Genomic DNA, 14,895 nt, shown 5'->3' with positions numbered 1-14,895 from the left:
ATTACTGTTATTATTAATTATGTGCTGTTTACGGTCAATTTGTGCAAAATTTGTTATCCACACCGTATTTTTGATCCACACTTTTTTACGCCAATCCATCATCGCGTTTTGCACTACGAGTTGAGTATCGATCACCAGAAACAAATTAGAAAGAAGGGAACAACAAGATATACAAGAAAGAGAGGATACATATATATCGAGTACATGATTGTGTAAAATGAAAACGAACGAATCAAACACTACACCCACCGTTAAACTATAATACGACATTTTGCTTCATGTTTTCTCTGTCCCTCTTTGATTGATCACTATGCGTTTATATAAAACGCTGTTCTTGAAGAGGGTTAAATTAAAAAAAGTGGCATTCGAACCCCCGATTGCGTGTCTCACGATTCCGTCGACGAATGCGTAAAGTGCCCCCACGTGAAAACTGCGAGTAGAAGTTTCTGGATACGAGAGAGACTGTGTGTTGTGATCAACTACGATCGGTATCGATCACGTTCTACGATCTCCAGCTATCTCATAATTAAATGGATCTCTAAACGAACGTCGATGTCTTTTAGGAGAGCAATTGTGTCATACTACGAATGCACATGAATACGTGCGTTGCCCGTTTGTTTTCCTTTACAAATCGTTCTTTCGCACGGCGCATACATGGAATATATTCTTATGTTCTACGAGAGGACGAAAAGAAAGAACGAAACAGAAAATGAATAGAAAAGGAGAATGATTAGAAAGAAAGAGCAAAAACGAAAAGAAAGATTATAGAAGAAAGGAAAAAAGAAAGGACAAGGAACTTGAACTCCCACTGCCTAAACCGATCTTGCTCCTTCTGTTTTCTGCTCCCTCTCTGTCTCTCTGTCTGTCTGTCTCTCTCTCTGTCTCTCTATCATTCTCAAATAATTGTTATAAATAACTCTGTCTATTTCTACTGTTTCTACGATAACAACTCAGAACGTTTGATGACTGCAACCAAGAAAAAGAAGAAAAATTTGACCAATTCTTTCGTTTTCCACCTCTATTTTTCGGCAACTTTCCTTTCTCTTCTTACGTTCTTCCGTTTTTCAATCTGTCTCTCTCTCTTTCTTCTCTCTCTCTCTCTCTCTTCTCTCTCTCTAATTTTTATTCTGTCTCTTCCTCTCACACTGTCTCTCTTCTCTCTTTCTCTCTCATTCTCTTTCTTTCTATACTTTCTGTCTCTCTGTTCTTTACTACGAATCTCTTTGATAACCTGGCCCTTTTCTTACTACGTCTTGCTATGTCCCGCTTTCTTTTGTTTCTAGATATTGCAGAACCTACAAAAAAAACGCACTGAGCGGAGGGGGCGCCTAAGTTCTGACAATATGACTAAAAAGAAGTCCGGTTTCAGCAAAAGCGACCTTATTTTTAAGGTAACCCGCCCTAACGAAATGCGCGAGCTCGCGTCCGCTCGGGGTTCGCGAGTCGTCGTCGAACCCGCCTCGAGACCACCTTACCTCCCGTTTTCAAGAGACCTCGAGCGAACCACGCCGGCCCCCCGGCCTTCTAGCGTTCACCCGATCCGACCATCGGAGCAGATGCTTTCGCATCCGTTCGAATCCCGAGATCCAGCTCGTCTCGCGTTTCTAATCAGTCAGGGAGCGTGTAATCGATATCGGCCGACGGTTTGTCGCTAGGAAAACGATTTGCCTAGTTCGGCGAGAATAGAAACGGATGAGTCCCGCGAACAGAGGAGAAAAGTAGAAGTCGAGCAGGTGTGTCGTTCGATCGATGTCTCGTGGAACAGGAAGAGCGATCACGAGGAGGCTGGACGCAGGAGCTGTACGCTGATTGGCTCGTTGGTTTATTACAAACATTCGCTTCTACAATACTTTCCGCCGCATTATACATTACATATTACCCGCAGCAATAGGCTATGCTTCTTATACATTCACCATCGGCACCCGCCTAGCGATGAGAAAGTACCAACGTGTATTTTTTATCATATACCTTTATATATATATACATATATATATATATATACATGCATACATTTATTGTGTGTGACGTTACTATACATAGTATGATGTACCTTTAGTGAAACTTCACCGACCGACTCCATGCTCGTGAAAATAAAAGAAAAATATAGAAGAAAATTGATTGTCATTAGAGAGAAATGTTGAGAAAACGCCCTGCTCTATCGAGAAAGCCGGTGCTGATTCTCTTTGACTACTTTTCAAGAGATCTGTTATCTCGTTATCGAAGTTAGCGAACTACTCGTCCCCGTGCGTGAAAGAGAAAAATATCACGATAAGGATTGATATTAATGATGTTAATCGTGGATCCCTCCTTTCTCTTTCTCTACTTGTCTGTCACTTCTCTGCCTCTAACTTTAAACTTTAAATCTTTCTCTTTCCCTTTCTGTCTCTCTCTTTCTATCTCTCTCTCTCTCTCTTTGTCTGTCTGTCACGTCAGTTCGTCTAATTTATCGCTACCCTTTACGAACTTTCCAATTCTCCGTTTTAATATGCGATTCTATTCTTTCCAATTGGCCCAGACTTCATCTGTTCCTCTTTCTCTCGATTTTCTTCCTACCCAATGTCACCTTGTGATCACGTATTCCGTGTCCCATAGGACTTCGTCAAAGCTCCCTAATGGCTCCCTATATAGTTCCATGACTTATATAGATAGACACGTATGATTCGACGAGACGAAAGAACAAACGGCCGAAAGCCCATCGTCCACGCACTTCGTCTCTTTCTGAAACGCTTTTTTGATCGCTAGACGGTGTGCACGATCCTTTGGAAACGAGCGCACGTTGATTGGGCGTCCCTTCTCTGTCGCTTTGTTGCAAATCGCACCACTGTGCCCGCTGTTAGCGATGGGTTCTCGCGCGAAACTCTCTATTACCCTTATTATACCTTTAACGATCATTCTTGCTCGAATTGCTTTGGATACTTGGGAACGTGTTTGGGATCCGGCGGAAACGATAAAACGTCTGTAGACGGAAACCCCGTAACAGTACACCGAAACGTTTTTTTAGGAACGTGTATATCTTTTGGATTTTTCATAGGTTTAGCCTTGTGACTTTAAAAGTATTGAATAGTATCGATTTCTTCGTTTTGCAAGATTAGTGAAAATTGATTACAGTAAAACTTGGTTATACCTAAATAGTTATGGAATTTTATTTTCTGGTCTGACGAACTTTTGGAAAGAAACGTAGTAGATGATGAAGAAAAGTAGTGGTAGAAGTAGACGGTAGAAGGAAAGATTGATCTTTTCTACTTAGAGTAAGTTAATATTGTGTTGTTGAGTGTACGAAACCGTTGCCGATGTACCTGTCGTAATAATTAGACCTTTCTTTTCAGATATAGCAAAATGAAGTGACGATAGATAATAGCGAACCTTTTCGACCTACGATTCGAAACACTTAATCGACAATTTTTTCAGTATATCGCTTTACGTATACTTCCCGTAAGTATCTTTCCGCTCCGTCTCAAACTTTCCTATCAAAGAAGAAGAGCCAAAGATTATATACGTAATGGCCTATCCAAAGTTGAAAGATCTCTTGATATAAAACATTTTATCTAATCATAATCTTAATAAAACTACCCTGAGAACGTTAAACGCTTTTCGCGCGTATCTGAAATCTCTATGGCATAATACAGAAGCGATTCGAGACTCGTGTCACGTGTTCTATACAGTGATTCGAGACGATCCGAGGCGTGTCGAGCCCATCGCTAGCTTATCGCTCATATATATATACATATATATATATATATGTATGTATGTATGTATGTATGTATAGAACCCATCCTACTCCCGGAGAACCGACGTTCGCCAATCTTCTACCCCCACAAATGGTCCATGTGTCCCGAGCTTACCACCCGTTTGTACGAGGCGCATCGCTGTTCTTTTCCTACATAGATGAGAGTAACGAAAACGGAAATGAAACGAAGCAGAAAGGAAACGGAATAACAATTAGGGCCGCATTGTACGAGAGTAGAGAGCTCGCTACTACTCGCAGCCGCTCTACTCTGGCGACCTTCACCGTCTCTCGACTCCCTTCTCTCTCTCATTTTCTCTCTCTCTTTTTCTCTCTCTCTGTTTCTCTTTCTCTTTTCTCTCTCTCTGTCTCTGTCTCTCTCTCTCTCTTTCCCGCCACCTTATAGACCCTTGAACCTCTGTTGCTTCTCGGCCAAGAAAAATGCACCCCTTTGTGATACTGGCTGGCTATCTGTTGTGTGGCTGCAAGCAGGCGCAGAGAAACAGAAAAGACCGTAGCATTTAAAAGAAAAAGAAAAACAGCAAAAAAAAATGAAACGATAGCGGGAGGAAGAGGTGGTGCTTGCTTCTCGTTGCTTCAAAGCCTGGCTTTTTCGCCGCTTGATGATTATTTGACTTGGCAGCTGGCGTTTCTTTTTACGTTCTCTGTCTCTCGCTCTTCATAACACTATCTGTTTCTCTCTTACTTTTTCTGTCCACCTATCTGTCTTTATTATTTTCTTTTTTTTGTTCCCGTTCGTTACTCTTGCGTTTCCTACCTCTTTTCCGTTCCGTACGTTCAATTTCCCAATTAATATATCTTTTTCGTCTGCACCTTTCTCGCTTTATTTGTCCATTGATTCGTTCCATTCGTTTTGGGTTTTGTTCTCGCGTTGTTTCCTTCCCACCGCGGTTTAATTGCCTGAAAAACTTTCAGATTGATGACAATTATCGATCGTGCTCCTCGATACCGATATCGGCCATTTGATTTCTCGTTTTCCGCCACCCTTCCTCCTTATTCGACTTCTTCCCATTTTTCGTTCGTTCTTTCGTTTGTCTCTCTTCTTTGATTTCTGTGTTGATTTGATTGATTAGTAACGCTGTTGTTGCCACACCTGTACGCGACATCCGAGCGCGTGCACCGGCGCGCGTGCACGCTCGCGGATGCGCGTGCTTGTATAAAATACTACAAACGCCATATCGTTTCTTTTTTTTTTTTTCTTACTCGTCGATGATCATAATTAGCTGTTCACTTGTATCATCCGTGGAGAGTTGTGTTTACGACAAACGCTTATACGTCTTTTTGGACTTGTGACTGTCTCTTGTAGAACAGAAGGTTGTTGATGTTCAATTACTTCAGTGTACAATGTATATGTATATCGTTCCTTTGTTTGTGTCTCGTTACCAGATCTTTTCCCATATGTTTTTTTTTTTGTCTTTTGTTACGACTAATGATTCGAGTCCATGCGTACGCATATCCACTGTGCGCGCGCTCCCATGCGTGAAATACTACATACGTATTGTACGCTCGCTTGCACTCGAGTGCGATATATAACAGTTATATATCCATATATATGTGAAAAACAGTTTGCAACCTAAAGAAACGAACGAGATGTATATGTATATATATATATATATATATATATATATATATATATATACACCCCTAACGTCGCGTGTGCCGTTCATAGCGCGCGCGTTCCTGCGTTTATGTGTACAGCATGAGAATACGATATACGATGTTTGTTAGTTTGTTCCTTCGTTTGTTTGTTTTTTCGACATTATTTTCAACGCCAGGTAATGTATTTATTGAAACTAGTTGTGGTTCTAGCAGTAAGTTCTCATCGCCCTGTTTTCTTGTCTCTTTTTGTTTTCTGTATCCAGTACCGTCCAGTAGGCGCAGAAACAATACACCGTGACTTATCTGCAATCATGGTTTTACTATCATGATATACCTACGCGCGTCGTTTCCATTCTAACCGGATTCTGCGCGCTTTGTGTTACTGTTACGAGATCGAATGGCCATCCAAGGATTACACCTGCGCGCATCCACGGTCCTACCAACTCTGGACGTTGCTATGCCGTGCAGAATGCGGAATCAGAAATCAGAATCATTGATCGAACGATATCGAATCCTCGTTGCCATTCGATTTCAAGATCGATACGCGCCATGATAGCCCGATATTCGGATTCAATGAAGTGTTCATTACTGGTCTGTTACCTAAGTGCGTTACGCATTGGCACACGCTATCTGTGAAATTAATATTCCTCCAAAAGTAAAATAGTCAATGATTCATTTATTTTAATAAAAATTTAGCATGATGTAGCTGTTTGGTGTTTAAAAGTATCGGATTTTATGAAAATTATTCGAAGTTCTTTAGAGACTGAAAATTGGCAGGTGCGCTTCCTGCAAAATCCGTTATATAACGTAACGTTTTTATAAACTAACATTGTATTCATGCTACGCTCTTGAATAATGTGATACCAATCGCATTTTACGCTATTATATACTCGTTTTCATATCACTGTATTATTCTGTAGTTTAAAATAAACATAAATCTTAGATTATATCCCACAAACTTGAAATATCTTTTGAATTAAAAATAATCATTCTTTGTATACTTCCCTGATAATTCTCTTGAACGCATTAGTTATTAATATAATCTTTCATTGTCTAAAGATAACTGCAATACGTCGCCCTTCCCTGTTTCATTAATATGAAGAACAATCACTACTATAATTTTTAATAAAGCAAAATCAAGTTTTCTTTCAATTCAACTCTTCCGGTACTTCTGATTAGCGGCAAGTTTTCATTATCAACGTACCAATGTCGCAAACTACCACAGATAACGTGTTTCGATGCGGTCTAGAATTTACCGAGAGAAGATGGAGGAAGTTTGGGTAAGGGCTCGGTGAATTCGAGCGACACTAAGAACGAGAAGAGTCCTGGAGGCTTGACTGAGTATCGGGCCGTCGCGAACGATCTAAATTAAAAAAGTTGAGTCGCGATCGGCCGCGGTTTACGGGGTCAAAGATCATTTAACGCGATCGGGCTTCCTTTTTGGCGGGCGTGCTCGAGCGCGTTTCGACACGGGAAACCGGGAAACGCGCACGACCGCGCCGCCGGTACGTGTGCTATTGTATGTAAATACACACGAATACGCACATCATCGAACCCCTTGGTACCGATCCTTAGTCTAGAACCCCGATCGATTGGAGACCGTAGAGAGCACTCTCGGTGGGACTTCAGAGAGCCAGGCCAACTGTTAATTTGATCTTTCTTTTTCATCACTTTTACCCTTCCCCCTTTTCGTTAATTCGGTGTTGATTGATGAATTTCGGGGAAAAATTGAGAAACTGATGAGATATAATCTTATTCCTACGCAGGATCTTTGCATAATTTATGATCCAAATGATAGATAATTGCTCATTTTAACTCTGTGAGCCGACGAGTTATGCGATTAAAAGAAATATCTATTAAATCTCAGTTGTATAACAAAATTCTACAAACTATAAAAAGATTTCATGTTTCTGTTTTCACTTATCGATCACGTGTTTCGCGATGAATAGTCCGCTTGTTTATCGCAACCGGTTTAGTAACGTTGTGGGCGATCGTAAAGAATTTCGTCCGCGTTGCACGCATTTATGGAAAAAAAACGTGGTCGACACGACTTTATATGCTTTTCTGAAAGTCAAATCACGTACGTCCGGCTAAATCGCATGAATAACGCGATGAAAGATACACTCCGTCGAAATTTCGACGCAAATGTTCGGTCTCGAAGCGGAAAAACGTAGTTTTATGTAGTATTCGCCGTCGCTAATGTATCTTTAATCGATCCCGATAAATCTCTCATTGACATGTACAATTAGCCGCGTTGCCGTTTAATTCACGATCAAGTAGCAAACAAAACCGATGGCGGTGTGCGCGCGAATTGAAAATCGGATTCGGATTTCGTTTAAATAACGAAAGCCATTCAAGGAATTCTATCGTGAATTAATTATTGCTAGAGTTTTCATCGGATTCCTCACGTTTGGTAAATATTTTTCGAATTCAGTTAATCGCGTCTTGTTACGATCTATTTACAGAATTTCTCGAATTCGTTTGACAAACTGTTTCGAGAACAGTGTCAATATTTCCCCGGAACGTTTAGACCAATAATTGAAATGCGTGTTTGTTGAATAAATTGAATATTGCTGATTAATAATGCATTACAAAAATTTATGGTACATCACAATATGTTTATTTCTTTTGTCATTTGGGAAAATTTTTTTTAGACGAGCTCTCCGAACCTTAGAATGGTTTCTACGTTCTCCAGCTTTTTTTATTAGCGAAGACTCGGATTCCCATATCGTGCTTATGGCGCGCTGTTCAGTCGAACAGTTTACAGTTGACGATCGTCGATTGAAAACTTGTGATATTTTAATTCAATTGAACGGGAGAGAACCTGCCCTGAACAGTTGCCCGGTCCATAAGCGGGTCTGAGAATCTTGGCCTAAAACCAGTGCAAATGACTGATACGTACATATATATATTGTATACATTCTTTCTGTTTCTTCTGTTTAGAGCATTCGTAGAGTAATCATTATTCTAAACGTTCTTTAGGTTACATTGACTTGTGTTATTTTGTGTGCCACGTGATGCGTATTTTCTAATGTAGCATGCTTTTTTGAACTGAAAACTGAAACCTGGAAGTATGAAACAGCGAAGATTTACTTAGGAGAGAAAATACTGAGATCGTTCGCGTTCAGACCCGAAATTTAATCTTCTTCATATTAGAATTGTATAAATTATTAGCATAATAATAATTAAGAAAGAAAACCTTGACTCCTAAAAATGCAATGTCGGCGGGTTCAGGTCTGAACGTCGGAACGTCAGGTAGTTTTACTTGATCCTTGACTCAGACTTTGGACAACAATTACTATGATAGTTATTTTTTGACAATGTTATTCAGTGAATTAATATTTGACGCGTTTTTGTGCAACACTCGCTTATTTGCTGTACACTACGCAACCGGAGCTTTGGATAACGAGAGAAGTTTTTAATTGAAGTGTGAACAGCATCCCGGTTACTCGAAACTGGCACGAGAATAAACCTTTGTCATTGTTGTTGGCAGTTCCTGAATATGGCGTCGGTGTTCATGCGGATTTTTAACCTGATTTGCATGATGCTCCTAATCGGCCACTGGAGTGGCTGCCTACAATTCCTGGTCCCCATGCTCCAAGGGTTTCCTAGTAACTCGTGGGTCGCCATTAATGAATTACAAGTAAGTAATCCGACGACGTTCCTCGCTCTTTCCGAAGCTAATTACAGAGCAGAGATTTTTTAGTTTCAGTTAAGTTTCGTTCTACTTATGTAATACGTAGGTATTAAATAACACGCTCTTAAATTTAATGAAATTAGGTACTGACTAATGACAAGGATACCGTGTCGGTAAAAGAAAAGATTGATTATCGCTTTATGAATTTAGAGGAAACAGTAAGCAATCGTCTGTTTGAAAGAATTCAATTAAAATGTTTTAGGGTATAAAGGGGACAATAGTAGAGTCTGAAAGTCTTTTTTTCTTCCACTTTTCACGATTTCTTTCCTTGTGTACGACCAATTTCTTTCGCTCCTACGGACGAAAAGTTTTAGAGAACAATGCGCAGCGCGGAGTTCTCTAAAACTAAAAACAAGAAGAGGATCCTAAGCTCCTTCTTTCACCCTTTGAAATTCTCACCGTGCTAATGGCTTTCTCTTTTCTAATGACTCTATTCTATCGTTATCCTCTAATTTGGAATACTTTATTCAGAAACAACAGAGAAAGAGTAAAAAGAAAACAATGGCTCTTTCAAACTCACAGATACTTATACGATACGATTAAAAAAATAATTGCTCAGCCGCAGTTTAAGATGCACAGTAGATCGTAATTTTTTCTAGGACTCGTTTTGGCTGGAACAATACTCATGGGCTCTTTTCAAAGCCATGTCGCACATGCTTTGCATAGGATATGGAAGGTTTCCACCGCAGTCCCTAACCGACATGTGGCTAACCATGCTCAGCATGATCAGCGGGGCTACCTGTTACGCACTTTTCCTCGGACACGCGACGAATCTCATTCAATCACTCGATTCCTCCAGAAGACAATATCGCGAGAAGGTAGTTAGCATTAATTCCCACCACCATCGACGAGATCAGATTTTCAACATTCAATTAAATGCGAAAGTCCATTTGAAAAATCAAGTTTCGATGACTATGAATTAATCGTTCTTCGACCGACCAGGTGAAACAAGTAGAGGAATATATGGCCTATCGAAAGTTACCGCGGGAGATGAGACAGAGGATCACAGAATACTTCGAGCACCGTTACCAGGGCAAATTCTTCGATGAAGAATTGATCCTTGGAGAGCTCTCGGAGAAACTGAGAGAGGTACGAATGAGAACAAGTGTCTACGTTCTGCTATACGGTCTATCGGTTTTCTCGCCGGTTCCAACTCTTAACCCGTCGTTTTCGGTTCGTTCCAGGATGTGATTAACTACAACTGCAGATCGTTAGTCGCGTCCGTGCCATTCTTTGCCAACGCCGATTCGAACTTTGTCTCGGATGTCGTTACCAAACTAAGATACGAAGTCTTCCAGCCAGGTATTTGTCGATTTAGCTCTTTCGTCGTTTGTTCCGATTGACGCCTGTCATGAGCTTCCAATTAGTTCCAACTGATTAAAAATAAACTTTTTAATCCATGTTTTAATTTTATTAATCTTAACATATAGTTAAACAATATTTAGTTTAAAGTAAAACAGAGCGACCAGTTTAGATTCTGAGCGTGTGGCTCATTCGAAGCTTGAAAATCATTTTATGTAAGATAATGCGGGAGTGATTGAAAATTGCGTAGGTGATATTATCATCAAGGAAGGTACGATCGGCTCGAAAATGTACTTCATACAAGAAGGCATTGTCGATATCGTGATGGCGAACGGGGAGGTCGCAACCTCGTTATCGGACGGCTCGTACTTCGGCGAGATCTGTCTGCTGACGAACGCGAGGAGGGTGGCCTCGGTTAGGGCCGAGACCTACTGCAATCTCTTCAGCCTCTCGGTGGATCACTTCAACGCCGTGCTGGACCAGTATCCGTTAATGCGCAGGACGATGGAAAGCGTAGCCGCCGAGAGGTATAAGCTTTGGTTAGGTTTGTTCTATCGAGTTGGTGTGCTAATAGATGTCAATCATCACTCCCACTTCCATGTTGATTTTTTTGAACATTGTGTACTGTCCGACAAAGCGAGTTCTGTCAGTCATTGCTATTATTATTATTATTATTATTATTATTATTATTATTATTATTATTATTATAGATACTGTTACGACTATTTTCTATAATTTCTAGCATTATTATTATTATTATCGTTAATCTCGATCTTATTGTTATATCGTTGTTGTCTAAAAACATTTCATAATCGCTTCTCTTTCTTCGACATATCTGAATTTGATTCTCGTTATATTTGTTTCTTTGCTACTATTACGACGTAACTTTCTTTCGTTCTTGTATTCTTCTCTGGCTGGATTCTCGATCTCGATGTGCTTTGTTTTACATACACTTTACACACACAAAAGATGAAAATAAAATATAGGAATTGAGAGCCAGTTCCTCGTTTCTTCGACAGATTGAAGGATCTCTCTTATTGAACGTGACAGTGCAGAATCTATTTGCTATATTGGGGAGAAAGAAGTTTTACGACGAAAAAGCGCACTAACTTGCGAACCGAGGGGTCGAGTATCAGTTTGGATACGCGTCCCCGAAAATCCAGTTTCCGATAAATGTTGTTCCCGACGCGTGGTTTCCTGTTCGGCGAGCGATTTATGCACCCTCGTTCAGTGGGTCTACCGTCGCGAGCTCGAAATCACAGCGGTGTTCGAAAAGAAAGAATGGAAAGCTTGAAACCACCGCGACAAACTTACTTAATTTCACACTATCGACACAATTCACTTACATGTATTGTAATGTTGTATTCATGATTTTGCAAACATACTTTTCTAAATGAGTTTTGAATTTCTCGGTTTTGCCGCATCTCCGCAGAGTCACATTTATTTGATTCTGTTCCAGTTAATCAGTTGAAAAGCACTTGATTGGCATCGGTCTAGCGATTTCCTTTTAATTAAAATGCACCGATTATTTTCCTTATTAAATTTCGTCAAATTGACTTTTGTTACATTTCAATAGAGACATTTAAGTTCGTACAATTGAACGATTTAACCCCTCGACTGTATCGACATTTTGATTTGCAAGTGTTATGGAATTAATAATCATGCTTTATTTAATAAATTTCATTAATCTCATTTATTAACACCAAATTATTAAACAAGACCAACACGTGACAATATCGACATTACTAATTTAATAAATGCAAATAGAATTAACTTTAATGACAAATAACAAAATTTTAATACCAATTTCACTAATAGTAACAAATAGCAAATGATCGATTGACTTTTCACTTGGGAGGGGTTAAAACGATTAAACTTTACTATGCACCGACGAAAATGTGATTCTGCGGGGCCTTTCAAAGCTACTGACTCTTTCTTTTACCCAGTCACATTGTGAAACCTTTAGCGGTGCAAGTGGTATATTAGAAACGAACAATTATAACGAAATGTCTGTTACAAGTCAAGTTGCAGTGGTAATGAGTTTCTTTTAGGGATTATGTTACCTGTTCACTGCTAAACGGTTTGTAAGTCGATCGATGTGAATAATTCGTTGGTCGTGTTCCGTGCAACATTCCCTACGCTTAATTGTGCTATCCCTATAGGTTGAACAAAATCGGCAAGAACCCGAACCTGGTCGCACACCGCGAGGAGGACCTCGGCAGCGAGTCGAAAACGATAAACGCCGTGGTGAACGCGCTCGCGGAGCAAGCTGCACACGCTAGTGTCAGCGAAGAATCGGTAAATCACATTTCTTAATAATATTAATACTCTTCTTAATTTTCGATATTAAATTCTTATTATTGTGCTATAATATCACTTGTTAATTATATCGAAACATACTAGTTCTTTCCTTGATCTTAGTTGAATGAAAAGATAATAGGACGAAAAATGATTTGTAATTATAGGTACACAGCATGGAGCTGAGGACCCTTCCGACTTGCCTGTTGCCCAGACCGAAGTCTGAGAACAACTTCGCCAGTCAGGAGCTCTCCCGCGAGGGGCGACGGGTCTTCCACAAGAGCGACACTTTCCACAAGGACTCGTATCAATGACGACACTCGTTATACTAGCATACAGAGAGATACTAACGGCTCCATGTTCGACAGTGGCCGCGTACACTGTCGAACGGATCGTTGGCGCCGATTTTAAGCCTGGATCCTGGACGCTACACTAGAAGCAGTCTATACGTAGTGATACGCAACGCCAGTAGTCTTCTAGCGATCGGTTTCTAGCGCCTTCTTATTATTATTAACCCGACGGCACACGTTCCGGTCCAGGATCTACGCCTAAAACCGTGCAGGCCAGACAGTATCCCGTTGTCTTCTCCGACGGTGGCACAGCACGAGGGAGCAAGAATCTCCGTTTCGAAGAGGCCATCTTTTTTCCCCTTCGACGAGACGTTCAACCATAACAGCAATAAATACAAAATACGATACGAACGAACGAAGAAAGAACATTATGGGATGGAGCTCTGATTTGAAGGACGCGCTGATCAAACTGATAGAAGAAGAGGGAAGTTTAATGAAATGAGAAGAAGAAGAGAATCAGATCGGCTTAGGCTGTGTCATCGATGGAGAACACGGAGCCGTTAATTCCTGCCGCGAGTCTCCTTCATCGACGACGGCGTCGCGATAAAAATGCGAATAGAATTTAAATGCGACGACAGATGAAGACCTCGACGACGACGAAGAGCAGGCCTAGAAGTTTATAGAGCAAACGTAGCCCATCGTGGACTAGGTAGAAATTAAAAAGAAACCTAAACGACAGTGTATAAACTAAAAAAAACGATGCGTATAATTCTCTGTGATTTTGCAAAAGCTGATACTTCGCACTTTAGGGAGAAGAAATTTGCAAAGAGCGGAAAAGAAAGAGAGAAGAAGGGCGTAACTTCTATCCATGAACGATTAGTATTCTCTTTTTTGTTTTTTCTAAGACAACTAACACGAAAGAAGAGAATCGACGAAGAGCGTACTCGTGAAACGAGAGATACAATGCCAGTTATAAATTTGTTAACGTGTTTTAACTTTAGCTTCGTTGAATAGTATCGTGCAAGTGATTGAGAGAAGAATCGAGAAGAAGAATGATAACAAGAAACGTGCAACTTACCGGAAGTTAGTAATCGAAAGTGGAAAACGTTAGGTGGAGGAGAGAAGAAAGAAGCAGATGCCTCATTTATGACGGCTGATCTAGCCTAATTTCGATTAATCAGGGGAGCATGCCTGCAATTCGGAACTCGTTTCTTCGAGATAGCTCCTGATTTATTTTCAAAATGCGTAAAAGTTAAAAAGAATCATCTCGAGTTTTCTTCGGGAATGCAACGGATAGGTAAACGCTAATTTCGTACACGAGTTCTGTTCAATTAAATCAGAGTTTAGGAAGACCGTCCTGAGACGCGAAGGGGGAATACTCAAAGCATGGGACGACAGAGCGAAAAGAGGGATGGGAGGGTGAAAGAGTTCAAGTCGTTCTACGGAAGAATGGAAATTAATATTATAGGGAAATTCTGAATCGGGAGGCCCAAAGATCGTGTTAACTTGTTGAGTGTTCTTTGGGCTGCCGGAACTAACATTAAACAACAAATAAAACGTCAATGAATGTGAGGTAAGATTTAAGTGGAACGAGCGAGAGAGAGAGCGAAAGCGAGAACGAAAGAAAGACAAGTAACTTTTTATTCGGGCGAGAGACACGATGTACTATAATAGAGAAGCGAACAAAGAAAACAGGAGAGAAAGCTATACATATTATGTAATAAATTATTATTATTGTTACCGATTATCAGTGCAATGATTATTACATCCACTACCGTATAAAAAAGAGAGGAAGTAAATATACTAGGCAGATTAAATGAAAATAAAAACTATGACGTAAAAAAATGAGAGAACAAATTACACATNGAATTTGGAAGAAATTGAAGGGGTACCCCTTGGAAAAATCTCGGAAAAATCGAAAATTTTTTTGTTGTTGTTTATTATTAGCAATATTCTTCCGACGT

The 14,895-nt window shown here is 40.2% G+C and overlaps 1 protein-coding gene across 2 annotated transcripts; it reads left to right on the top strand.

Moving 5' to 3' along the window:
* The first annotated feature begins 1,161 nt into the window (after nt 1-1,161).
* LOC108628225 (potassium/sodium hyperpolarization-activated cyclic nucleotide-gated channel 2-like) lies at nt 1,162-14,678 on the top strand. 2 transcript variants are annotated; one of them, XM_018029994.2, is made up of 8 exons: nt 1,162-1,391; nt 8,838-8,987; nt 9,641-9,859; nt 9,984-10,130; nt 10,226-10,343; nt 10,594-10,882; nt 12,506-12,641; nt 12,809-14,678. In XM_018029994.2, the coding sequence occupies exons 1-8, from the start codon at nt 1,344-1,346 to the stop codon at nt 12,953-12,955; spliced, it is 1,254 nt and encodes a 417-aa protein (XP_017885483.1). In that variant the 5' UTR covers nt 1,162-1,343; the 3' UTR covers nt 12,956-14,678. The 2 variants fall into 2 exon arrangements, with proteins under 2 accessions (XP_017885483.1, XP_017885484.1); XM_018029995.2 differs by having other exon boundaries at nt 10,594-10,870; nt 12,809-12,955.
* The last annotated feature ends 217 nt before the right edge of the window (nt 14,679-14,895 follow it).

The sequence above is a fragment of the Ceratina calcarata genome, unplaced genomic scaffold (assembly GCF_001652005.2).
Source record: "Ceratina calcarata isolate Rehan_Ccalc_2016 unplaced genomic scaffold, ASM165200v1 scaffold513, whole genome shotgun sequence".
NCBI lineage: Eukaryota > Metazoa > Arthropoda > Insecta > Hymenoptera > Apidae > Ceratina > Ceratina calcarata.
Note: the sequence above shows the minus strand (reverse complement) of the source record. Positions and strands in the feature narration are given on the sequence as shown.

Bases quoted from the DNA above. Each gene is read 5' to 3' on its own strand.
- LOC108628225 (XM_018029994.2), top strand. From the start codon at position 1,344: ATGACTAAAAAGAAGTCCGGTTTCAGCAAAAGCGACCTTATTTTTAAG. The intron at 9,860-9,983 runs GTAGTTAGCATT...TCGACCGACCAG, and splicing joins GAAGACAATATCGCGAGAAG to GTGAAACAAGTAGAGGAATA. The intron at 10,344-10,593 runs GTATTTGTCGAT...AAAATTGCGTAG, and splicing joins ATACGAAGTCTTCCAGCCAG to GTGATATTATCATCAAGGAA.